The 26,209-nt window shown below is 31.8% G+C and overlaps 3 protein-coding genes across 7 annotated transcripts; 2 read left to right on the plus strand and 1 right to left on the minus strand.

Moving 5' to 3' along the window:
• Positions 1–4,256: 4,256 nt before the first annotated feature.
• On the plus strand, positions 4,257–8,928 carry LOC108340566 (beta-glucuronosyltransferase GlcAT14A). Of its 5 annotated transcripts, none has more exons than XM_052878535.1 (6): positions 4,259–4,874; positions 5,023–5,792; positions 6,065–6,181; positions 7,635–7,710; positions 7,817–7,932; positions 8,132–8,928. In XM_052878535.1, the coding sequence occupies exons 2-6, from the start codon at positions 5,195–5,197 to the stop codon at positions 8,638–8,640; spliced, it is 1,416 nt and encodes a 471-aa protein (XP_052734495.1). In that variant the 5' UTR covers positions 4,259–4,874; positions 5,023–5,194; the 3' UTR covers positions 8,641–8,928. The 5 variants fall into 5 exon arrangements, with proteins under 5 accessions (XP_052734497.1, XP_052734495.1, XP_052734496.1 ...); XM_052878536.1 differs by having other exon boundaries at positions 4,259–4,682; XM_052878537.1 differs by having other exon boundaries at positions 4,257–5,792; positions 8,243–8,928.
• A 9,909-nt stretch (positions 8,929–18,837) lies between these two features.
• Positions 18,838–21,217, plus strand: LOC108340645 (uncharacterized). The gene is made up of 2 exons (XM_017578149.2): positions 18,838–19,038; positions 19,790–21,217. Exons 1-2 carry the CDS (start codon positions 18,838–18,840, stop codon positions 21,089–21,091), a joined length of 1,503 nt encoding a protein of 500 aa, XP_017433638.1. The 3' UTR covers positions 21,092–21,217.
• A 677-nt stretch (positions 21,218–21,894) lies between these two features.
• LOC108340647 (uncharacterized) lies at positions 21,895–24,231 on the minus strand. Its single transcript, XM_017578150.2, has 4 exons — positions 23,976–24,231; positions 23,118–23,188; positions 22,885–22,971; positions 21,895–22,144 (listed from the first exon to the last, which is right to left on the minus strand). The coding sequence occupies exons 1-4, from the start codon at positions 24,079–24,081 to the stop codon at positions 22,118–22,120; spliced, it is 291 nt and encodes a 96-aa protein (XP_017433639.1). The 5' UTR covers positions 24,082–24,231; the 3' UTR covers positions 21,895–22,117.
• Between the last annotated feature and the right edge of the window lie 1,978 nt (positions 24,232–26,209).

Consider the following 26,209-nt stretch of genomic DNA (forward strand, 5'->3'; position numbering starts at 1 on the left):
TTGTGATGCTTCATGAATTTATAACATGATTATGAGTATGTATGGTGTATGTTGTCAAAGAAATTTCAAGAAGAAGTTTCTTGTAATGGTGTCAATATTGTATGTATTAATGTATGGATTCTGTATTCGGAGTTATCATAATGCTCTAATAACCATTCATTCTCAAATAGAGAAGAGAAGGGTAGATGGTAAAAGGAGTAGGAGATCCTAGTTTAGGGGCTTTACCTTAGCCAAAGATGGTTGACAAACTAACCTTGTGTATGGTAACTTGGATGGACGAGGTGTTCCATCACTACAAGTGTATAACTCTCAAAGTCTGATATCAATATATGTATCTGGGTGATCAAGTCTAGTATAAATGATTGTATTCCTTAGGAATTGTTGATGTGAATATTATCTGTGTTAATATCTCTATAAATGTTATATGATTGCATGTTTGGTATATACCTTACCCTTTCTTTTATGCTTATTTGTTTGTTATTCTTCTTGTTGCAATGATCACCTTAATGGAGTGAACATATGAAGATATTCTAGTGGATCAGGTGTTGAGTGAGGGAGATGTTGTAGCTTAGTTAGGATTGGTTATGTTTTGTATAATCCTTTCTCTTTTTCTTTTGAAAAATTCTAGTCTTTATTAGTATGTACATATGACTTTCTATACTCAGTACATACTCTTATGAATGATTGTAATATAGTAGTTGTATAGTTTTTTCTGCTTGTTATATCACACATCTATAATGTTTTGTTCAGTAGTTATACACTATTAAATGGGATGTTATATTATCCAAATCAAATCAATTTAAACATTATGCATTTCATCAAATCTCTGTGAATACGACACTTGTTATACTACAACTACCTAATATATACTTGTTGGAAAATTGATTATCTCTGGGCAACAACAATTTTTGGTGTTGTTGTTAGGGATAAATGTCTAAGATGTGTCATTGAGGACAACTTTTGGTGTTGTTGTCAGGGATAAATGTCGAACCACAAAATGTGTCATTGAGGACTAAGAAAGACAATTTGGAAATATCTGGAATGTAAATTTGGCAGCCGAGTCATAAGATGACACTAAGCACTTAAGGCATTTAAGAGAATGCCCTACATAGAGGGAAACCTCTATGACTGAGCGTTACAGCTAAAGTTGAGCACTTCCTAGACAATTTATAAATACAGACCTCATGTCCTTATTTTAGGCATTGAATGAAGAATTAAATATGTAATAGTGGAGTAGGAAAAATATGTTGGAGGCTCGAGAGAGGTGCTTTCATTGTAAATCTTATGTCTAGATGTTGTTAGGATTTCATTGCAATATTCTATGAGTAGTTGAACTCTCTGTGTTGAGGTTGAATGTAATCAATTCTAATTCTTTGTACTTCTACTTGTTTGATATTTATCTATGTTTTCATTCAATCTGTTTGTAAATTAGTTTGTGCTTGTTGTTGGATGAACTTACCACTTATTTTATTTCACTGGCTTGAGATTGAGTGTACACTGGTTTCAAGTTGTGGTCTAACTAATTTTCCTCCTACTTTTAGATGCTAAGAATATATCTAAGGTGCTAACTAGTTCTAGAGTTGTGATCTTAATGCAAGTGATTCATTCAAGCAGTCATTAAGAGATCATGCTGAAGTTCGATGATCTTAGGCTCTAGATGCTAGGAATGGACTAAGAGTTACATTTAAAGAGTACTCCTAGAACATTGAATGATTTGCATAAGTGAATAGACAAGATCAATATTGGTTCAATGGAAGAGGATGAGATGAAATCCAATCATACCATTCACTTCACTCAATCTATATAATATATACTACTATTAATATTTTCATACCAAAATCCTAAAAAACAAACTACCAATATACTTGTTAAATCCCTAAATACGATAACCGCTATTTAGACTATAACTGACTTAGTGCACTTGCCAATCGGTCACACAACTGAATACTTTCTTTTTTAAAACTTGACATTGTGTGTTGCTGGGACTTTTGGGGCTTAAGCCCTATGGATATAAAATCTCAACTTAAGTTTACCCCATCAGCTCTGTTTGTACAAAAAAAAACTCAAACCAATTATCAGACTTGGTGTACTTGTCAATCGATCACACAACTGAATATTTTCTCTTTTAAAACTTGATACTATGTGATGTTAGGACTTATGAAACTTAAGTCCTATAAATATAAAATCTTAACTTAAGTTTACCTCATCAACTCTGCCTATACAAAGAAAACTCAAATCAATTATTTGAATATATTTCAATGATCATATAATAAGAAAAATATTCATTTTTAATGCAAGAGAACCACATTTAAGTACTTAACACCATTTGATGTAAGAAAAATTATAAAATGACCCAAAAACAGGATAAAAGATGAATTATTTTATTGGTGTTTCTGATGGACCAAGATGATAGTATTCTTTGTCATATAGTGTTTTACTATATCTTCAAACATGAGTCCATAAAAAATAAAGAATATTTTGTAAAAAAATAATAACTTTTATAAAATAAAACTTGATTACTAAATTTTCTATAGTTCAAACTTTTGTTAACAAAATAATCAAGTACGGTTATAAAAATTATTTCAACTAAATAGATTATTTTCTATATCTTTAAAATGATGATTAATATTAATTAGTTATTTATTTAAAATATAATTTTTTATTATACAAATGTTTATGAAAATTCTATTAATAATAACGTTTAATTAAAATATTTAATAATCATTATTATCATTATACATAATTAAATTTTATATCTTTTTTAATATTACTCATAAATTTAAACTAAATATAAATAATCATTATTCATACAGAAGTATTTTTATTAAAAGTAGTTTATATGAACGATAAAATTTATATATTAAATTTTAAAATTATCTTAATATATTTATTAATAATCAAACTATATATTTTTTGAATTTATTTTCCATCTTTTAAAAAATATTTATATTTTTCTAATATAATTTTTAACTGTGGTTAGCCTTTTTTAATTCATAATTTTTTAACAATAAAATATCTGTTAATTATTTAATTAATATTGATGAATTTAGTTTAATCGTTTGTATACATTTTTAAATAAATATTTCAAAAATATTGAAAGTTTTTTAAATGGTTTTCAAAAATAAAAATAAAAACCAAGTGAGAAATGGGCTCCTACAAAATCGATTTTCCGGACTTATTTTTTAATCCAGAGTTCAGATTGAATAACATAAATGGAACCGATTTCTCAACAAGAAAAATAAATAAAAAAAGATATACTTCAATAAATATGTTAGTATTTTTAATTCTTTTAGAATTTGGACTCATTGAAAATTTGTACAAAGAACAAATGAAAAAAAAAACTAATTTAGTCAACAATGTCAGTTGTTTTTATTTTTTGAGTACTTTTGATTTCTGTATTTTTGCTATTTTGTTGTTTGAAAATTGTCATTTATTTTAAATCTTTTTAATGTTTTTAAGTATTTGTATTATAAAATTAAACTAGTTTTATCTCCAAATTTTTTATGAATTTTTGAAAATGGCAGAAAAAAAGATAGTAATTTTATACTTAAAAGATAAAAAAAAAAATCTAAAGCAAAAACATTCCAAAACTTTCAATACTAGTTTCACTCTGTCTTTCTAATTTTTGTCGGTGATTTTTATTAAATTTATTGGGTATGCTGTAATGTAACTATTTAATAAGAACATTATAATTATTACTTAAATTAATTTTATATTAAATTAATTTTATATAGGAATCATTATTAATACTAACATTTTTTTCCAAATGAAATTTAAAAACAAGAGTAATATTAAATTATATTGAAATGATTTAATATTAAAGTATTAAACTTAATAATTTATATTCAAATAAATTTATTTGCCAGTACTAGTTACTAGTTAATTTTGTTAATTCACAATTTTATTAACAATAAAGGTATCTATTTATTAATTAATTGCTGTTTTCTCTTAAAAGAGTTTATTTGAGTAAATATTTGTTTCTAAGATTTATTGTGCGATTTTCTTTTTAAATTTGGGTTTATCAGGGAAAAGGATTTTGTGTTTGCAATTACTATGGAAAGAAAAATAAAAATTTAATAGGATAGAAGAGAAACAATGCGGTTTGAAGATGGAGTTCACCAAATTGAATGTTGGAGTTAAAACTCAACAAGAAACTCAAGCTGCTTCAGAAAACTGACGTGTAAAGCACAGAAAGATAAAACAGAAGCGCGTTATTCTTATTATTAATATTATCAAAAGACCAAACATGAATATTAAAATCCACAACATAACGTAAAAAAAATGAAATTTTTGCCACCCAACAAAGCATTGAAAGCAAAGGTCACCACTCCTGAATCTCTTTTGCCTCTGAGACTAAGAAATGGCCTAAAGAACAAGAGTACAGCAATACAATCTCACCCCTCTTTCTAGAAAACCCTGTTCTTGACAGCATCGTCCTCATAACCCTCAACTCAAACACATCGCTTTGAATCTTCATTGATTCTCCTTCCTCTGGAGTTATCAGTTTGAACCACTTTCTTTAAACTAAACATCTCTTCAATCTGAAGTTACCCAATGCTTGCCTTTCAAGTGTGTTCAGTTCCCAATATTGGTCCTATGTTGGGGTATTAATTTTGGGGTGACAGAGATCCTGGTTCGGGAACTGTTTGCAAAAGAGGAGTAAAAGAAAGCAGAAAGAACAGGTTTGCATTTAAGTCCTTGCAGGTGAAATCTGAGGTGTAGGTTTTGATTCTGAGTTATAATTACAATATAGGTAGGTTACTTGTAAAGAGACTTAACATTGACTTATTGTGAAGTTTCCTCCACCTTTTGCACCTTAAAACATTGTTCCTTTCTGAAGAGGGTGTAATCAGATCTGAGCCTGTTATCTAGAGGTGGGTCCCAATTCCCCTAACCGAACCATTGTCAATTTGTCATGTATGTTACTTATATAGCTCCCAAATCAAAATCTTTGGCATTGGGTGTGGATTGGTGCCGATTAAGATAAGCATCTTTGTTTGAAAACCAAGTTTTATCCTGCAGAAAACATGGACGCTTCTGTGCGTTCTCTTCTTATCTAGCTAAGATTTGTGGGGTTCTTGGAGATTTGTGTTTAAACTCATCTGCAGGAACTGAGCGCAGGAAGAGATCTTGGTTTGCCCTTGAAGTGAAGGGGTTTAAAAGTTTGATTCTGGTTTGGCGGTATCACAAGAGTATGAGGAAAAATGCAGGTTCTCATTCAGGAAGGATGTTTAGTGACAGGAAGTGGATTCTCCCTTTTTTTGCAAGTTTGATTATATCTATGAGTCTGGTTCTGACAGCTATTCTTGGGGCACTTAGTTCTGATAGTGGGGGAGAGCAATCACCGTTTGAAATCATTTCCTTCAAGAGATCAGAGAATTCCAATGGATATTTTGTGGAATCAGATATAGAAAGGTCTTCTAATGTTAGTGTGGTGAAAAGGGAGGCACCAAGGTTTGCCTACCTTATATCAGGCACCAAGGGTGATAGTCATAGGATGATGAGGACATTAGAGGCAGTGTACCACCCAAGGAATCAATACATCTTGCATTTAGATCTCGAGGCACCGCCCAGGGAAAGGTTGGAATTGGCAAATGCAGTGAAAGCTGATCCAGTTTTTCGTGAGGTGGAGAATGTTCGTGTTATGTCTCAATCCAATTTGGTAACTTATAAGGGTCCTACGATGATTGCTTGCACCCTCCAAGCTATTGCAATACTATTGAAGGAAAGTTCAGAATGGGACTGGTTTATTAACCTCAGTGCTTCAGATTATCCTCTTATGACACAGGATGGTTAGTAACTGACCCTTTATTAGCAACTTCATGTTCTATCATAAAATTTCTCTCATAATGCATAAATAAATTATGGCCTTTTCGTCTGACCCTTACAAACTGTCGTCTAGATTACATGATTCTGTTTCACAGTGGTTTCACAGTGTACAGTGATGATGTATGGCAAATGGATAGTAATAGTTAGGCTGCTACATAATGTGTAGTTTGCCTTTCGTTTTTGACACGTTGTTACTTTATTTCCCTTGATCACTACACTATTGTTTTGTGGGCAGAAAATATTATTAAAGTATGCAGTGATGTTTTAGCAACAGGAACGACTTTTGTTCATCTTTTTCAATCTTGCGATCATTGCCAATTATGCAGGATGGATCTCTATGTAACATCATTAGGTTTGTTTAACAACTACTGACTGAAATAAGTGGGTTACATTACATACTATCAAACACAATTATCACTTCCATTTTCTTGTTACACGTGTTTAAGTAGTAAAAGACTAGCAAGTAATTTATGGCCTGAACTATGAAATAAAATCATTTGCTATTTTCACTGTCTCGTGTTTTTCTCTCCCTCTGTATTTCTATTGTTTTATGTTGCTATTCCATGAAATTCTATTTATAATCTTCCACCACAGTCATTCTAGCCTAAAGCGTAGTTGTTTTTAGTAATTCAAGGACAGTCATCCTCGTGAAGCAAGACAGAAATTAGTTAGTTCATGTGCCTCTTATAATACAGTCTACAAGTAGTGTAAATTTTATATATTTCTACTTGTACCATTCAGACCGTTTTGATATTCAAATCATTGCTAATATGGGTTGGTGGTTGCTCTATTCCCTAACAAATGTGAGGGATGCCAAATTGAATCTCCATAAATTAGCTTTGCCTTGCTCTCTAAGAAAACAGCAACCTAAGTTTATCCCACTTGATGTCAGAGTTTGAGGTCCTATTATTGAAGATATGACATATGCCTTGCCACCAATACCATTGCATCCTTGAATTTCTCCAGTCAACCCCAATATGCATTTTATGCATATATTTGGGAGATTTGTTTGTATACTTATGATCGTTGATATCTGCCAGATTACATTCATAATCTATAACTTACAGCACAGAGGTGCTAAACAAGGTCTTTCAATATCTTCATTACCACAGCAGATGTTAGTTCTTCTTTTCAATAAATATCCATTGTTTTTTAAAATATCTGATTCTTTACTACAGAACTTTTGGGCACTCATACCCAAGTGTTTGTCTCATGAGTTTCTCTCTAAAGTGAACAAACGTATATCCTCTGTTTAATTAATTTTGAATTGCATTGTGGTCTTAGTCTCCTTTAAATTAAGATGGATTACTAATTACCTCTGCTCACATTAGACAAACTTCAGAGGAGTTTTACTTTTCCCAATCTTAGTCGTTAGTTGCTGAAGAATTCTTAACTGCAATTCAGAATATATTTGGGACATGGATTATATTACAAATAGTTTATTCTTTCTCTGCATGACCAGAACTACGCATGCTGCCGGAATTGAAGTATGAACTGGACATAATTGTAAAACATTCGAGATAAATTCAGAAGTCTGAAATTGATTTGGGTGGTTGTCAGATGCAAAAAAGTTTATAGTACCTGCATAACTGCGTAACAATTTGCTTCATGGTATTTTGTACTCAATGATTTGAGTCTTCTGGTTTCAGCATCTTCTTTGTCTGATATTCTATCATTTGGCATAAATCCAGATTCGTATAGATCATTCCATGCTGTTTATAGTTTTAGCTTAAGCATCTATCAAGTCAAACATGCAAAAAGTTTACTTCCTGAACCCATTTGATATTTGTTTTTGGCTTTTCCAGATTTGCTTTATGTTTTCTCGAATCTGTCAAGAAATCTCAATTTCATCGAGCATACACACATTGCTGGTTGGAAATTGTAAGTGAATTTGATTATTATGGATCTGAAAATTTCTGTAGACTATATTCTGCTTGTTTTTCTCCCCTGACTTACTTATATTACTTATATTACTTATTCTATGCAGGAATCAAAGAGCAAGGCCCATCATTATTGATCCCGCCCTTTACTTATCAAAGAAATCTGATTTAGCATTGACCACTCAACGAAGAACCCTTCCCACGTCTTTTAAACTGTTTACTGGTATGTCCCTATCCATTATCTATAACATTTTAAAAACCTATTTTCTACTGCAAATTTAAATTAAGATGCCCTTTTAAGGTTTAGCAGTTCTAAGATTGCAAAATAACTAGCTAGCTAGCATGACATGATTACTTGACTTTTTTCCATTAGATGGACAATGAACATGGTAGATCCCTATACTTCTATGCCCTGTGAACAGGTTCAGCTTGGGTTGTACTGACTCGGTCCTTTGTGGAGTACTGTATATGGGGATGGGATAACTTTCCACGGACTATGCTAATGTACTATACAAATTTTGTGTCCTCTCCAGAGGGATACTTTCACACTGTCATTTGTAACACTGAGGAATTCCGTCACACTGCCATAAGCCATGATCTTCACTACATTGCTTGGGACACTCCCCCAAAGCAGCATCCCATCTCCTTAACCATGAAGGACTTTGACAAAATGGTTAAAAGCAAGGCACTTTTTGCGCGCAAATTTGCTAAGGATGATCCAGTTCTAGACAAGATTGACAAGGAACTTCTGGGGCGCACCCACAGATTTTCACCTGGGGCTTGGTGTGTTGGAACCTCAGAAGGTGGGGCTGACCCTTGTTCCGTTCGTGGCAATGGTACAATGTTTAGGCCAGGCCCAGGTGCTGATAGGCTGAGTGAGCTGCTTCATGTGCTGTTATCTAAAGAATCTCTAAGCAAGCAGTGTTTGTGACAAAGGGGTACCCCAACTCAATTAGGATGAATGATGTCAAGTGTACATAAGTGTTGCTATAGATCATATATATCTGATGTAAAAGGTCAGAATTTTGTGCTCAATATAGGTTCATACTCACAATCAACAAGCACTCACTACCAGTTTTGATGCTTGTTTCGGCCTAAAACGCTTTTGGTTGCAGTTCCAACCAACCATTTATGCAATTACAACACTTTGTCGAGTTACAAAAAGGCATTTAAATTCACATTGGACTTTCGAATAGTTATCTATTTTGTTATGGATAAATATTCAGGCAGCATTGCTTACACTTTGTACAATTTACTGTAAGCGTGTGTTGAGATCTTTATATAAATTAGAAACCCACTTCATATTCTTTAGATTTGGGTTTGGAGCTGGCAACTCAAGCAGGTAAACAAAGGCTCCTGAGTGTGACATTGCAGCATTGAAAGACGTGAGTGGTACAACGATAGCTTCCTAATAAATGATCTAATATATTCTATACTATGGTTATTAAGATATGTTATGATGACCTTTTAAAATGAGTTTAAATAAAATTCAACTATAAAAGCTAAATCATGAGGTTGCGTTATGTTCCACTTGTATCCACTATTTTGACTGTAATATACTTGGTAATGTGGAATCTTTAAGTAGAAGATAATTCAAACTTTACAAATGGTGATAATGATCTGTTATTATGACTAGTGTTATTAGTTTCTGGAGACAAATTGTATACTCCAATCTGGTGTGGCTCCAACAAGTCAACAACATACACATTATTTTAGTTGAATTTTTAACATTTGCAAGCACTAATCCTTGTGCTGCTGTTCATCAGGGAACATGATCAGTATGTTATAAGAGCGCATCTAAAGGGACTTGCCTTTAGTTCAAACTCAAGCACAACAGTTCCTTCGTGTGGATACTTTGCCAATTAGTCATCAAGCATGGTTCTCTATTGGATACACGTAGACTATAAAGTACTTTTTTTCTTTTTGAATTTTTTGCTGCTGTCAACTTTAATGCATGTGCGTTAAACTTAAAACTGTTGTTTTACCCCCTAAATAAACATATTAAGATGTCTTAAAAAGTATATTACTTCCATGATTTTGAAAAAGTGAAGAAAAATGTCATGATTCAATTTGAACCTAAACAATAGAAAAACAGTACCTAGAAAAGTTATGCAGTAATTTTTCGGGAAAAACAATGCTTCATACAGAAACACCCACCATTGGCATCTCTTCACATGGTATCAGTATCAGTACAGGTAACAAAATAAAATTCAGGTACCAAAATAGTTTTGTGGGTCCTACTGAAATCAGATGGTGAAAAGTGTGTGAATGAAAATGGTCCATGTACAAGAAAACATGATTAACATTATTCTTTGTTGGAAACAAACGAAGCTTAATGCTCTTATAGTACAGGAGAAAAATATATGATGAGGAAGGAAATAAAAATTCACTAGGTGGATGAAACTTTCCTAAGCATGAAAAAGTAATCTTCTTTGCAAATTTTCCATACAGGAAACAACAGTTCAGTGGGATCAAATTCTCTCCTTAAGAAATATGATTTAGCTTCAAGTAACTTGGAACTATTTCATCCAATGAAGGATCCTCTTAGCAGAACCTTCTTCCTTTTCATGGCAAAACATTCAGTTTCTTTTTACATTTGTTAAGAGTCACACTGAACTGATAACAAATTTGATGAAACTCCTGTTAGCATCATATTACTATCATATTAGGTGCAATACTAAATATGAAATTCAATAAGGCCACTGCTCTCTCAATCATGTAATAATTGTTGGACTGAACAAATTACAAGCCACCTCTTTGACACCTTGATGTACAAGTGATATCACTTGCAAAAAGGGAGTCACAACCTCCCATTTTCATGCTTTACAATTTTATGAATAACATCAATATCAAATGAGATATAGTATAGTTATTATCAACAGGAAGTGGTCACTCCAATAACCGCAACACTGCACCTTTTGCTGAGTCACTTGAGCTGGACCACTATCTGTGTTTACCCTCAATGTGCTTGTCTTCACCTGAATTTGATTTGAAATAACCAAATATTCTGCTGATATGTTCCATATAAAAAAAGTAGAACCTTAAGGGAATACAATGATCATTAGTATGAAAAATGTATAAAATGGATAGAAAACCATTTGTAGAAAGAACATTTTCCCTTTATACAAGGATACTTGTAATCAAATCTATAATAGGCCACGTCTTCAACTTGGTAATTTTGGACCACAAACCCAACTGGGGCATATATATTTGCAGTGTAAAAGAAAAACACAGCAGAGAAGATACTGTTTGATCAAAAGGCGGATATTCACAGAGTTATGTTGGCTAATAATGTATTTTACAGCAGTGTTTTTCTTGGGTTTGCAGAGGATCTCCAAACCCATTCATCCTTGTCTCCAATCATCAATTAACTTTCAACGTATAAAATAGAAATATATTATGAATTCAATTGGAATCCAAAGAGTAAAAATTGAAAAATGGCATACTGAGAGTTTTCTACTCCTTCAATCACAAATTGTTATATATGATGTTTAACTATTAATTATTTTGAATATCCTATTTATGACAAGCTTAATTTACAGTATAAAACTTTTATAATGTAAAAGTTAATCTCATATACTTAATCTTTACAGATAATAATTATGTAACAAGTTACCAAGTAAAAGAGAGTGGCAATAATGATAAAGAAAAAAAAAGGGTGGAATGAATAACTTGGGTTACATAAGTAGATTCAGTTAATATACACTCAATGTTTAATAAGAGCTTCTAATCTATTGATTAAGTTTCCGAAGTTGTTGAATTTACTAGATTTGTTAATAACTTACTATGGTGATATATTTTTGTAGATACATTTATTTATAGTTTTATTGTGCAGCGAAAATATTTTATATATATATTTTCTTTACTTTTAACTTTTTAGTAAATTTTTGTTGAGAAATAATAAATTGGATTTGATGTATATATTTGTTAATTTTTATATTTTTAGTTTATCTAACTATTTTTACTGTTTTGACTATAATTTTTCCGTACATGTTATTTTTATTGGTTCTAGTTACATTAAATAATAAATTTTTAAGATTTCAAAATGAATATGTTGTTTATTAGATTTAGAGCTCTTTATACTTTTCTATGACTTTATCAAATTAAGACAAATTTTCTAAATTTTTATAAAAGAGCATATACAAATTCAATTTTGTTTGTTTTAACTTAGAATTTTGTAATTAAGTTTATGGACGTAATTAAAGCTAATATATAGTTAAATGTTTAGTTCATATTTTATCCTATATATAGTTTAAATGTGCTATAAATTTGTATACAAAATCATTTCTTTGATTTTAGTTTTAGGAATTGTCTTTTTTACCCTTCATCTCTTTTTCTTTTATTCTTGATTTATGTTTTTCATCGATAGATAACTAACCTTGTTAAATTTTGATTTCATAATTATATACACATTAAATTGAGTGATATTTTGATTTGATTAATAATTAATTAATTTATTAAATATAGTAATTGTTCAAATTTAGATTTTAACTATAGAAAAATGTTATAAGATTATTTGCTTAGCTCTTGATGAAATATAGGAAAACAATAGAAAGCGGGATTTGAATAGTATTTTAAAATCTTTTTGCAAGATAACATTTAATGACTATTGCAAGGGTTAGATAATATATTGTAGTTGTTAGACGCTTGTGTTTTTAAATGAGTGTTTAGGAAAACGTTTAATAAACAAAGCAATAACACAAGTATTTTTATACTGATTCGCTCTAACCTGAGTTACGTTTAGTTCTCCTTTAACAAAGATTACAACGAATATCAACCACTCATGGTTTACAAGTATTATCAATCACTTCTGGTTCATCAAGTATTATCAACCACTTCTAGTTACAACTCTACACAAACTGTTTAGAATGTTTAACTCCACAAAGTTAAACAATACAAGTGTTTGAAGATATGTACTATTCTAGCCATCTTCTTTTCAACAAGTTCTCTTTATATAGCCATCTACTAGAAAGATCCGTTACTAAAAGAGTTGACCTCCTTGAGAGTAGGTGACCTTATGTATGTACTATTCTACATCTTGGGAAGAGCAACATTACATTTACAGTGATAATGTGTACAACTTTGAACAGAGCATAAAGCTTTAAGAAAACATTTCCAGAATGTCTTCCTATCTCTTAACGTCTTCTTGATCCTTGTGCAGAGCTTCTGAATAAAGCTTGGTATTGTCATTATCTGCAAGAGAGAAAAAGCAAAACAGACACTGATGTAGTACATCCCATGCATTTAATGTTTTTACTTTAAGAGAGTGTTTAGGCATGTTATGTAAATCTTATTGTTTGGCCTGCTTTTAAATGAAATATATATATACAATGTTTAACACTGCTTGTCTTAGACAAGTCTTTTATCAAAATATAGATTTTACCTTTTATAACTTCAAATACATCATCTTGCGTTTATCAACAATGTTTTAGTAAACACTTCTTTTAAAGGCTACATTTACTAGACGATGTCTCATTCACCTTTTATAACTTCAAATACATCATCTTGCGTTTATCAACAATGTTTTAGTAAACACTTCTTTTAAAAGCTACATTTACTAGACGATGTCTCGTTTGTGTGTTAAACTTCAAAACACAAGTTGCTTTGTAGATGATCTTAAAACTTGAAACTTTATATTCACCTTTCTACTTCTTAAATCATTTTTTAGTTCCACGGTGTATCTTTAAATTAATTTATATAAGAAAGAAACTAAACATGAAATATAATCAATATGTATCACTTGATATTCCACCTTCTTTGTATTACAAAGTTTAGAGAAAATTTAGAATTTTTTTGAAAAGGACTTTGATATTGAATTCTTACACACAAGAAAAATCTACAACATTAACTAATTCATGACTCTTTGTTGTCCCATAACATATCATTACTTTTGCTAAATATATATTAAAAAAAGGCTTTTTTTTATTACTGAGATTTATCATATATGATAAATTTTTAATTAGTGTTGTCAAAACAGATCATTCGGTCTAATCCGGCTCGACCCATCATGGGTTGGCTACGTAGTGGGCCATCTCAACTTGGCTCACTTATTAGCAAGCCAAAAAAATTTGAATCCGGCTCGGTCCACCACGGGTTGATAAATTAAATGGATTGACTCACTGACTCATTAATTACAAGTTTTTTTTTTCAATTACAAAAATAACAAAAACTTTTTAATTCAAATTTAAATAAAGGATAAGGGTCTTAAATTATATTTATGATCAGTCAAACATACCATTATATTCACAAAATAATATAACAAATTCTTCTCAACAAAATTTGTAATAGCTTCAAAGCGATTTAAATTTGTTTTTGCATACAAATTGAATTACTAAGTATGAATTTGTGGATTTTTCATATTGCCTAATTATTTCATACAAAAATAATTTCATGTGAGTCTCCCTTTCAATATTTTGTAAAATGAGTAACCTAACAAAAATTACTTATTAGAAAAATTAGGTGGGTTCGTGAGGATTTTTTTTTCTATTGCTTTTTAAGACTTCATCATATCTAGAATTTGTTTTTTTGTTTATTTAGTGAGATTTCTTTATATAGAGGTATTTTATAACCTATAAATAATTACTGGATATCAATTATAAAATGTTTGATTGAGAAATTTTAGACAAAAAATATTTGTATATATAAATTGAAATACTTTATAATAAAAATACATTGTTTTAATAGTTATAATAGTTTTCACACATTGTTGAAAAAATAGAGTGTTGGTCGAGGACATCTCGGTCCATAGAGGGACATGGACACTTCAGTATGTACCAAACGTGGAACACGTACGTTAGTACTACAATATGGATCTACATAAACAAGAAGGACAGATCACATAAGGATTAAGGATAACTAATCATATTATGAAACCCTAAAACAAGGTAACCCTACAACCCTAGACCCAATTGGTAGGGTCTATTCAGATACTATATATAGTCATTATTAATGAGGTAAGTAGATAGATAGAATCATTTATTATGATCTTGCTATTTTATAATTAGTTTCTAACCTGAGCGTTAGAGTATCTTTGTAGGCTCCCTCGCCAAGGTCACCCAACCCTTTCTAGAAGAGAACATCATGACACCTGTAGTAGAAAAATGATATGTTATTTGAAGCATAGAGAGAAAAGTGGACAACATAGCTTCTTGATACGTCTCGACCTAAACAAAAGATTTGTGTATTTTTGGGTATATCTTAGCTCAACAAAAACAAAAGAACTAGGAGATGTAGTGGTTTTAATGAAAACATTTCTTCAAAAATATTTTTACAAGTAAAGATATAAGAGAGACAAATTACACATAAAATAAAAAAGTGTAAACTTTTATCTCAAATCCAATTGAACTATGATTAATTTTCACTCAAATAACTCTTAAAAAGTTCCAATATATTATCAGTATAATGTAGTGGTTTTAATGAAAACATTCTTCAAAAATATTTTTACGAGTAAAGATATAAATAAAAGACAAATTACACATAAAATAAAAAAGTATAAACACTTATCTCAAATCCAATTAAACTACAATTAATTTTCATTCAAATAACTCCTAAGAAGTTCCAATATATTATCAATATAATGTAGTGGTTTTAATGAAAACATTCTTAAAAATATTTTTACGAGTAAAGATATAAATAAGAGAGACAAATTACACATAAAATTAAAAAGTATAAACACTTATCTCAAATCCAATTAAACTACGATTAATTTTCATTCAAATAACTCCTAAGAAGTTCCAATATATTATCAATATGATTATAGTAAGTGTTGTTGAACAAAGAGATAAGTTCTCAAAAGAGATTATTTATAATGATGTACACTCTTTACTAAAGTTAATTTGACTAATAATAAAAGACATAAAAATACAAACTTTCTAAAGTTGTGTTGTAGTAAATGGTCTTGTGTACACTCTTGTACCAAGAAGTGTGCATAAAGCCCTGTCTATAATGAAAAACATTTCACATTGAATAAGCAATCTTTAGATGTAGATCTAATTTTCCTTTAATATAGATAGTTATATATTTAAAATGGGACTGTTATGAGCTTGTAACTTTAAATATCATTTGAATAACTCAAATCAAAATACCCATGTGAACTTAAGGTGAACTTTATCCTTTCTAACTCAACAAGTAAAATCCTTTATATTTATGTTTAAGTTCTTAACATTTAAGTGAAGTTGATACTTTAAAGAAAAAAAAACTGTGTAAGATTTAAAATAAATTTAGAAAATACTTTAAATGAGAACTATATATTATATTTTTTAGTGATCTCTTCGCTTTATAAAAGTGGATGATAAATAATTTTTAGTTATTAAAACCAAAGCTTGAACTTTAGTAATAAACTTAATCCTCTATTAACGCTATCTCCAAGTTATTATCACTAGACTTTTCCTGGAAGCATACATTTGAAAGTGATCAACAAAGTTTATGACAACATATTAGTCTTGAAAATTGTTTTTATCTCAACATATTAAAGTGTCAATTATTTCAGACGAAATATATAACATAAAACAAACTTGTATGCATAAGAACATTTGTTAAGACTATCATGAAATTATTTATAAATTTATAGTTTAAGGATTCAACCTTTTTTAAGATTTATAAAATGATATAAATTGACTTAAAATAATCATATCTAGGAATTAGATAAATTGACTATTAAAAATGTGGGAAAACAAAGCATGCCAATAATATTAACTAAAAAAATTAAAACTCAAAATTGATTATTTAGATATAGACAATGAAAATGCATCACCAATAAAATACTATTTGTTTTTAGTAAGAGTGAGTTAAGTTTAAGCTTTTAAATTTATTCATCAATAAAATAAAATAAAAAATCTTATTTAAGACTTATATAATTGAAAAATCAGGGATGGAAATTATATCAAATAATAAATCAATATAAACTACAGAAATTGTGTGAGTTACATATCATCTAATATAATTATCATTAAGAATACCACTTATAGCTTCACACATTAAGATCTGAATTCTAGTAAGAGGTTGGTCGAAGAAAAACTTGGGTCACTAATTGTTGTGTTATTATAAATACAATAATATGCAATTCAAAATAATGTATTAGTTTCTATGAATTAAAAGTTTGAATATTGGTAATTTTATTCAAAATCATATATAATATATAGTATTGTCGAATTGGGGAGATATATTTTTTTTTTATAAAATATCTCGCAAAATTATGGTCGATTTGTTATATTTTATAAGATTTTTTTTTCTCCAATTATATCATACCCCACTATTAGTAAATAAGAAAGGACCCTAATTCAATCAAATTTGAAATTCCAAAGCATACTATCTGAAAAATATATTAAAAATGATGTTGTAAATATTAATTTGACATAATTTTTGTTATGAATGCAAGTTGCAAGTGTGCAACAAACAACTCAACTAAACTAATCTGACAGCTATTCACGCAAACAACTGAGAGGACTTAATCACAATACAGAATACCATTCCAACCTACATGTACTACCATCAATGAAGATAGGTTTATTCATATCTTTGCATTCATTGTTAAATTGAGAAAAAATAGAAATATCGTTGCGATATTTTCAAAATAAAATGTATTTGAAAAAATCAATTTTAAAATATTTATACTTTGTTGAAATACCTAAAGATGAAATCAATTTACACTATACATAGTATAAACTTTAGTTTTATAAAAATAAGTTAAATTTAAAGTATTAAAATTATTTATAATTTCTTTTTATTGATGTTTATTATTTATTAGATGTATCGTAAAACTGTTAACGTGAGATGAGATGATGTGTTAAAAAACTTACATCAAATAGAAATAATGTCAATTGACTCATATGAGCCCTTCCTGCATAATTCTTGGCCTGAGTGAGCAAAAGTTTTAAAAAAAACAAACTACATACAAAATGTTGCACATCAATAACATTGTTTTAATTTTTAACAATTTTATTTATGTCATGATTTTACAATTGACAATGAAATTAAAACAAGTTTAATGAGCACAAAATTAACAACCATATCAAATAAATATGTCAAAGTTAAATATTTGATGAATAAGGAAACAGAAAATTAAAGTATTGTTTAAGCTATTAAAATTATGTAGTAATTAAACATTGATTTCAAAAACATCATTGTTGTTTTTCCATTTTAATAACATTGGATATAGTCTTGGAAAAACTTTCATCTTCTCCTTTTTTGTAATTATAGTCTTGCCTTGCCTATTATGATTTGCGTACGTTTGAATAATTGAGATGTGATAAACTTAAAATACAAATAATACAATAAAACAAGATCTATTAAAAAGATTTTATTATCCTCAAAAAAATAATTTTTCAACTACAATTATAAATAATTTTAAATAAAATTATTTAAAATATAACTAGTAATCAATCACATCTCCTGCAAATAAAAATCAATCATACTTGTAAATAAAAATATAACTAGTAATTATTTCCTGCAAATTTGGGTTACAATTATGAAAAAGAAAAAAAAAAGTTATAGATATGATTATTAGTATCAAAATTCTCACATGAACCAAAAAGGGATCTTAAAGGTTTAAGAAAGTCAATTAGTAGTAACTTACAACCCGGAAAACACCTTTAAATTAAATAACAAAATAGCTGGACACACATCATCCCACTTGGCACACATGTCCACATGGACCTTAGTACCTTTAACTGGAAGTAACTCAGTTTGTTTCTGCTAATTTTTGCATTGGAACACATTAAGTAACTGACTGATAGAATAAATTTATCAACTTATAGTTCTAATTATGAACAAAATGATAACAAATACCAATGTAGTATTTTGTGTAGGAGGGTGTAAGTAACAGTCAAAACGAGGAGAGCATGGGAAAGAGAAAGCGTATGTCACAGATGAAATGCCTGACACAATTTCCATGCACACTCAACTTTGTGAACTCCGCAATATGAGTAGGTGGCACTTTCTTTTTGCATGACAAGCAATCCAAAATCTGAACTCTTCAGGAAGAGAGAGAAGAGAGAGAAGAGAGAGACCCCACTTCATTCTTCATTGTTCCTTGTTCCTTTCCAAGGACAGAAGAACATACAAGTCCTTCATAGTTGATGGTGTTGCTCAATATACATTCTTCATCTTCATCATCACCACTGTGAGAGAGATGGCTTATTACAACAAAGGGGTGCATAGCAGCAGTGGAGGGAGTCACAGAGGAAGACCTTATGTTTTGATATTGTTGATCATTTTTGGGGCTGCACTGCTTGGGGTTATGGTGCTTCACAAGCTCAGAGAGAGGCGCATCTATACCCTTCTAGTCAAAGAGAAAGATCATCAGATTCTTGCTCTTCAGCTTCTCTTGCAGGTCACCAACTCCTCTTAGTTTCTCTCTTCCATCAACCCCTTCCACCTTCTCTCTCTCGGCTTCTCGTCCTGACTTTTGCGTGTCATTCTCTTGTCACGACACGCAAGGTGCCACATGCAATAAAGAATATAAAAGCGTCCTTAAGAACACAGACTCTCTTTTTATTAATGCACTTGTTAACATTGAAATTGCTTGTGAATCATGTAACTTTGTGAGTTTTAACAGCTTCAATGCATTTCTGAAAAATACATTTAAAATTCAAGAGGTTGTATTGGGAGTTGAGTGAAGAAATGGTTTCTAATTTGGCAATTCTCAATACCGTTTGATTATCATTTTATCAAAACTTTACCTTACATAACATCAGAAGTCAATGTTTACGGGTATTTTAGGTTGATTGTCGAAAGGTTATGTCTAGGATGAAAAATGGTAAAGATGTTTGGATTTTCAAGATTCTCTCGATTCAATTCTCAAGATGTTAGGTGGTCAGTAAAGTGGATTAAAGTCCTGTTGAGATAAACTTTTATACAGGAGAAGGAGAAAGGGAGATAAACAAGAGTTTCTCCTTAATGTGATGAGAAATGTTAAATGAAAAGAAATTCTATAATAAATGAAGTGTATAGATTGCTTATAGTTTGTGGAGAAGTTAAATATATTTTATTTTCTCATTCTTTTTCTTCTTCTGGAAGTACTTCGGGAGAAGTTAATCCAAAAAGTTTTAATTTAGAATAACACTGTTACCTTAATCATACAGAAGGAAAGAGATCGCAGCAAGGAGCTGAGAGAGAAAAACGAAGAGATTAAGGGGAAGATATACGCTCTGAGAAGTCAGAAGATGGAGTTGTCTAGAACAGTTGTGGAGATGCAATCCACCTTGGATTCACTGAAAGATGAGCAGAAACTGATGGAAACAGCATTTGAGGAGCAGCAGAATGAACTGAGATTGATGCAAGAAAAGGTGGGCAAAGTGGGACAGGGAGGCTCTGAGATAGTAGCATTAAGAGAGAATCTTAAGCATAAGGAAGCAGAGATAGAAGACTTGAAGCGCCGTCTTGAAAGCCCAGTTAATGATCACCCAACAACCTTTCCTGAGACTGTGACAGCAAATGGAACAAATCAAGCCCAAGATGAATCTGAGAAGGAGGAAGATACCAGTGAATCTGTCAAACACGGGGGTGGTGACAACGAAGATGCAAGTAAAAGTGAATTAACCGAGTCCAAAGATAGGGGTGTTGCAACTGAGATGAAAGATGAAATTTGGACTGATGGGGAGATTGGAAAGGCAAACAAAAACTCACAAAGCGATGGTGATGGTGTGGTAAAATATAATGATGACGCCGAAGTGGTGTATGGGAGAGAGAAGAAAACAATGAGTGAAGAACATTCAGGACAAGTAGAGGACATTACAGATAGTGGAGGTCAGGTGAAGCAATTGGCTGGGATGAAGAGGAAACATGGCCATGCAAGAAGAACAAAGGGAAAGCGCTGGAGAACCATTGTCAATAGTAGTTTAATGGAGAACAATGTGGTTTCTGATAACATTGGCAATAGAAAGGTTTATAAAGATGAGGCTAAAGGTAGAAGAGTTGGGAAAGTATATGATGAGGAAAGTTTTCTAAGGAAGGATGAAAGAGGGAACAAAAATAGCCAAAGAAAAGACAAGTCACAGGCCAATTTCTTAAAGCCTGACCGAGGAGAGGCCAATGTCACAAGCAGTGGAACTAGCATATACCCAGAGAATCAGAAACTGGACGAGATGAGACGGTCAGAAGTGCATGAACAGAGTTTTGCCCAACAAAACTGGAGCAAGAGACATATCAACAAAGCTGACAAGAATGCAGGACAAACAAAAACTAAAGTGTTAATTGAACGGCCAGAAGAATTAGAGGAGATTTTGCGTGTACAAAAGCAACATAAAGATAGTATTGACACTAGCCATGACGATGACGAGGACGGTGATGAAGATATTTTTAAGAAATCGCATTCTGAATTTAAAGATGAAAACAATGATTACAAGGAAGAGCTACACGAGTCAGAATATCAGTCTGGTTTGTAATTAAGCTATATTCTATATTTTCTCCATCCATCTAGTGTTCAGATGTCCTGAGAAAAATTCCAACTCATGAAAGTTTGTATCGAAGTCAAGTAATATATCATAATATCAGAACTTTTATTTTTCTTAGTGGTAATATATCAAATATTTTGTTTTACAATCAGACAACTAATCTCTTTAACTAAATAAAATTAGGCCAAGTAGTGCAGTTAACGTTTGTTCAAATAAAAATGGTCTTTTAACATATCATCAACAGCTCATAATCACGCCTACCTCTGCATAATTTCATCTGCAAGGACAGTGGGAAGAAAACACAAGTAGAATGCCATTTTTTTCTGAATTTATATGACCTATGATATCTCTTCATTTAACAAGGACAACGAGATTGAAAACAGAATCCCATCGTTTACTGAAATTGAATGACCTATAAGATGTGCGCAGCTAATTAATTTAGAAAAGATTACTATTTTGTTCGAACTAAATGAACTAGGCGTTGCTTTCGAGTTGCAATGGAAGAAACACATTGTGCGACATAATTTTAGCCAAAGCATAAGTATTTCAACTCGTTAACTGATTCGGATAGGTGAACATTAGTTGAAAGTACATTGGCAGAAAGATATCCATTATTACTCTTGTCGTGAATGATGATCCAAGGCGCTTACACGATGTGAGAACTAACTTTCAATGTCAATAAAAGTGTTAGGCTCATTAAGATCATTCAAGTATTCAAAATTTGTGAGGCAGGAACATGACATAGCTTCATCAGTAGTTAACGCAATGTCAGTAAAAGTGCATGTTTGCAAATGTAAAGGAAAGCAGAAATTTGCATAAACGGGTAAATAAAACTTAAATGTAACACCTTGTTCTGGAAAAAGATCATCTACAGATATTCAATGTAGCCATAGATTAATGGATAACAGGCCAAAATATTTGTTTGCCATCAAACAAGACCGAGTCAGAAAAACTCGGGAAAGTCAGGGCGCTAGATTATTACCAAGAACATTTTGCATTGTAAATATTCTCCAAAGCTCATTGAGATGCTTCTTTTACCAAATTCTGCAAATATTGAGAGCATTCAGTGAACGAGAACTAAAATTTTAACACAGTATATACAAAATACAGATGAGATTAAAATGAAAGTACACAAATCCGCTGAATACCAAACTGGCCACCTACTATAGTTATGATTAAATTTCACTTGAAGTGCTTTAAACAAAACTCTTGTATAACGGTATATTTTTTTGGTTAGTATGACAAACCTCACCACCAGATCCAGAACCATGCTAAAACAATTTTTATAGCTATAAATTAAATATTATACCATACAAAAGCCATTGAGAAATATAAACAACACTTCATCTGATCCATTGAAGTATTACACCATCTGAACTTATCTGATTATTATCTAGCCTTACAATATTGCTTACGAAAAACAAAAAGCCTTCAGTGACAACAAAGTACAAATACCAAACTTTCAAATGAAAAAGGCTAGAGTTTATTCGGATTGAATAGGAATCCTGACCAAAGCTGAAGTTTTATCATCGAAATTAAAATTTCTCCATTCCAACTTTCTGTGTGTAGGAAGTATTTTCCCAAACTATGAATATATTGAGCAGAACAAATGCACTGAACTAAACAATGCAAATATTTTTGTTTTACGTGAAATGTTATTTCTGTATTTATATTAACAATAGCTGTAATGTCCTATAAATTTTACAATTTCCCATAACGCATGTTTGTGTAGCATTGCACCCAATAAACTGTTTCTAAGCAGTAACAAATAAACAGGAAAGTACCTCTTCTTTCTTGCCCTTGCCTCCTGTGAAGAGCTTGTATCCTCCATAGACGAGTAGTCCCCAGCCAGATAAAGAGATAATCACAAACTGCAGACATAAAACAACCATCCCAGAGAATGTTCACACATTATTTTCAAATTCCAAAACAACAAACCAATCATCACATGGCGAAAATTAACAATTCAAATCCACTGAGCGCAGTGGAAATTCAAAACACAAAACAAGAGACTCACGTGCTCTTCCTTCCATTTAGACGGGCTCATTGGGTCTTTCCAGAAGTTAACTTTGGGAGGTCCATGGTGATCTATAACAATCAAACATTAAATGATTAAATCCATTCCAAATATGGCACTATATACACAGTCCTACAACACACAAAACTGATCCCAATGGCAGAATACAAAAAATAAAAGAAACAGCAAATGTCAGTTGATTGAACAATATCAACTTGGGTTCACTAAGTCACATTACACTATCAAAACTAAATGCTCCTCGTTTTTTGGATTATCATGTTATTAGTATGAAGTATTTATCACTTTTATTGGCGACTAAACTTCGACACGAAACATCCTTAATGCAGATTTGTCAGTTTTTTCAATGCACAATGTCTACCCCTAAGATCTCAGTTAAGGATCCAGCTCAGTACCACTCATACCACAGACAAACCGGAAGAAAAAAAACTCATTGTTTTATTCCACCATCATGACATACCCAGATGGAAGACCTAGATTAGTTTTAACAAAGTTTGATTTATTTAAATACTTTCCATGCCATTCCTCATCGTGAATACCCCTTGTACAAACCCCATTTAAAAATGAATCAAAACCGTACTTTTGAAATCCGATGCAACGTATTCCCATCATATAACCTTTCCCAAACAGTGTTTTTCACAGCACATCCGAGTCCTAGGTTTTCGAAAAAGGTAGCGGAGGAACAAGAGAAAGCAAAAGGAACAGCCCAGAAATTTCGAATTCGATCATCGACAATGGATAAAGTGAGAATAAACTGAATCTTGGGAATTTGAAAAAAAAATGAAAAGAGAATAATGGGAAGGGGTGAATTGAGGGAGAGAATTGGATGGGGAAAATTACCAGCTGCTCCGGCGAGACCACGGCGGTGGATGAGTTGAATGGGTGTCTTGGAAGCGGAAAGACCGACGCGGGTTAGGGATGCGGCTCCACGAGCAAACGAGGCCATGGTTTGAGGTTGGTGGCGAGAGAGACAGAGAGAGGGCACAGTGTTGTGGTGCTGTTGAAGCAATTATAGGTCGGGAATGCCCAAAAGGGTGTTATTAAAACGGCAGCGTATTTTTCTCATTTCCAGTTTTACTTTTTGACTCTACCAAGGCCCCAAACTTCTCATAGAAAGAACATATATGAAGGTACGACTAACAGATTGAATTCCTTTTTTTCTTTCATTTGATAAGTATTTAGAAATAATTATTTTCAAATAAGATTAAATAATATATACTTTAACAAATAAAATGAACAATAAAACAATTGTGTAGAAAGCTTCTTTCTTTTTAAAATGATTATCTAAAATTCATATTTATCAACGTGTTATTATAAGTTTATTGATATGTTATTGGTGTAAGTGATGTTAAGTTTATATTTTCTTATGAAGTCTTTAATAGTTTTTTGAAGGCTTAATTACCTACTTAGTCCTCATGTTCGGAGGTAATTTGTTGTTTAGTACCCGGTTTTAAAAATGTAGGCATTTGATACCTATGTTTTGAAATTTGTATCAATTGAATCCTACCCACTTAACGCAGTTATAAATCTAACGTTTTTCTGACTGTGTATGTGATTTGTGGACGAGCGGTTATGGACGAGCGTTCGCTTCGTTGGACGAGCGTCCTCTTCTGCCTGACTGGGCGTTCGCTTCGCTGGACGAGCAATTGATAACGCTCGCCCTGTGGACGCAAGTACGTTCAGTGGACGCTCGTCCAGTGAAGCAAACGCCCAGTCAGGCAGAAGAGGACGCTCGTCCAGCGAAGCGAACGCCCAGTCAGGCAGAAGAGGACGCTCGTCCAGCGAAGCGAACGCCCAGTGAGGCAGAAGAGGAGGCTCGTCCAGCGAAGCGAACGCCCAGTCATGCAGAAGAGGACGCTCGTCCAGCGAAGCGAACGCCCAGTCATGCAGAAGAGGACGCTCGTCCAGCGAAACGAACGCCCAGTCATGCAGAAGAGGACGCTCGTCCAGCGAAGCGTACGCCCAGTCAGGCAGAAGAGGACGCTCGTCCAACGAAGCGAACGCTCGTCCATAACCGCTCGTCCATAACCGCTCGTCCACAAATCACATACACAGTCAGAAAAATGTTAGATTTATAACGGCGTTAAGTGGGTAGGATTCAATTGATACAAATTTCAAAACATAGGTATCAAATGCCTACATTTTTAAAATCGGGTACTAAACAGCAAATTACCTCCGAACATGGGGACTAAGTAGGTAATTAAGCCTTTTTTGAACAAAACAAAATGTACGACAATATGACATAATTAGAATATCATAATAGGGTAGATTAATAATTAAAATTTAGTTAAGAAGATTTTTCTATTGTAAAGCTATTTTTGATGAGGATATCGAAATGGAAAAGTATTGAAAGGAATGTTAAGGTAAATAAATTGAAAAGAATGAAAAAATATAAGATGGATAATCATACATACTCTTGGTAACTCATTTCTTCCCACCATATGAATAATAAGTCCAAATAATATAGATCATTATGTCTCACATTATTTTAGTGGAAAGAGATCAGATTAGTAAAGAGGAGAAGAGTCATTTAAAGAGAGAAAGGAAGAGACAAAGTCCTTCCCGCATAACACAAAGTCTACACTAGTGTATTTTCATCATTGTGAAGTCGTTTATCGTTGAATCGGAGTGATTTTTTGACCGTGGGTTTCAGACTTATAGTTCTTAATTCTACCATTCGAATCGTTAATTGAAGATCTAGTTTGAGAGAAAATAGCTTCGCATCAGCAGCTTTGTCTTGGAGAATTTTCATCTTATTTGTTCCCATTTGTAAGCATTTATGCTTAGTTAGTTTGGTTAATTGAAAACAGTTATTGGTGTTTTATTGGAGACTTTTGTGTATCATATTATTGATCATAATAAATTTTTCTTTGGTCTAGATGACTCTCGTGGTTTTTACCCTTGCATTAAGTGGTTTTCACATTAAAATTTGTTGGTGTAGCTTTGTGTTTTGGATTCCGTTTTTACTCTATTTGTTTGGTGCTCCTCACAGATTGTTGTAAAAAGGGAGATTGAATTTTTGCTTGGTTATAACTCTTTGTTAAGTTGTTATAATGTTTGTCCCATTTTTCCAT

The sequence above is a fragment of the Vigna angularis genome, chromosome 5 (assembly GCF_016808095.1).
Source record: "Vigna angularis cultivar LongXiaoDou No.4 chromosome 5, ASM1680809v1, whole genome shotgun sequence".
In the NCBI taxonomy this organism is placed as follows: Eukaryota; Viridiplantae; Streptophyta; class Magnoliopsida; order Fabales; family Fabaceae; genus Vigna; species Vigna angularis.

Excerpts from the sequence above, each read along its gene's own strand:
- LOC108340645 (XM_017578149.2), top strand. The coding sequence starts at position 18,838 with ATGGCTTATTACAACAAAGGGGTGCATAGCAGCAGTGGAGGGAGTCAC. Across the intron at positions 19,039-19,789 it reads CTCTTCAGCTTCTCTTGCAG|AAGGAAAGAGATCGCAGCAA; the intron begins GTCACCAACTCC and ends TTAATCATACAG.
- LOC108340566 (XM_052878534.1), top strand. The coding sequence starts at position 5,195 with ATGAGGAAAAATGCAGGTTCTCATTCAGGAAGGATGTTTAGTGACAGG. Across the intron at positions 5,793-6,064 it reads TCCTCTTATGACACAGGATG|AAAATATTATTAAAGTATGC; the intron begins GTTAGTAACTGA and ends TTTTGTGGGCAG. Across the intron at positions 7,711-7,816 it reads CACATTGCTGGTTGGAAATT|GAATCAAAGAGCAAGGCCCA; the intron begins GTAAGTGAATTT and ends TATTCTATGCAG.
- LOC108340647 (XM_017578150.2), bottom strand. The coding sequence starts at position 24,081 with ATGGCCTCGTTTGCTCGTGGAGCCGCATCCCTAACCCGCGTCGGTCTT. Across the intron at positions 23,189-23,975 it reads TGGTCTCGCCGGAGCAGCTG|ATCACCATGGACCTCCCAAA; the intron begins GTAATTTTCCCC and ends TGATTGTTATAG. Across the intron at positions 22,972-23,117 it reads CTAAATGGAAGGAAGAGCAC|TTTGTGATTATCTCTTTATC; the intron begins GTGAGTCTCTTG and ends TTATGTCTGCAG.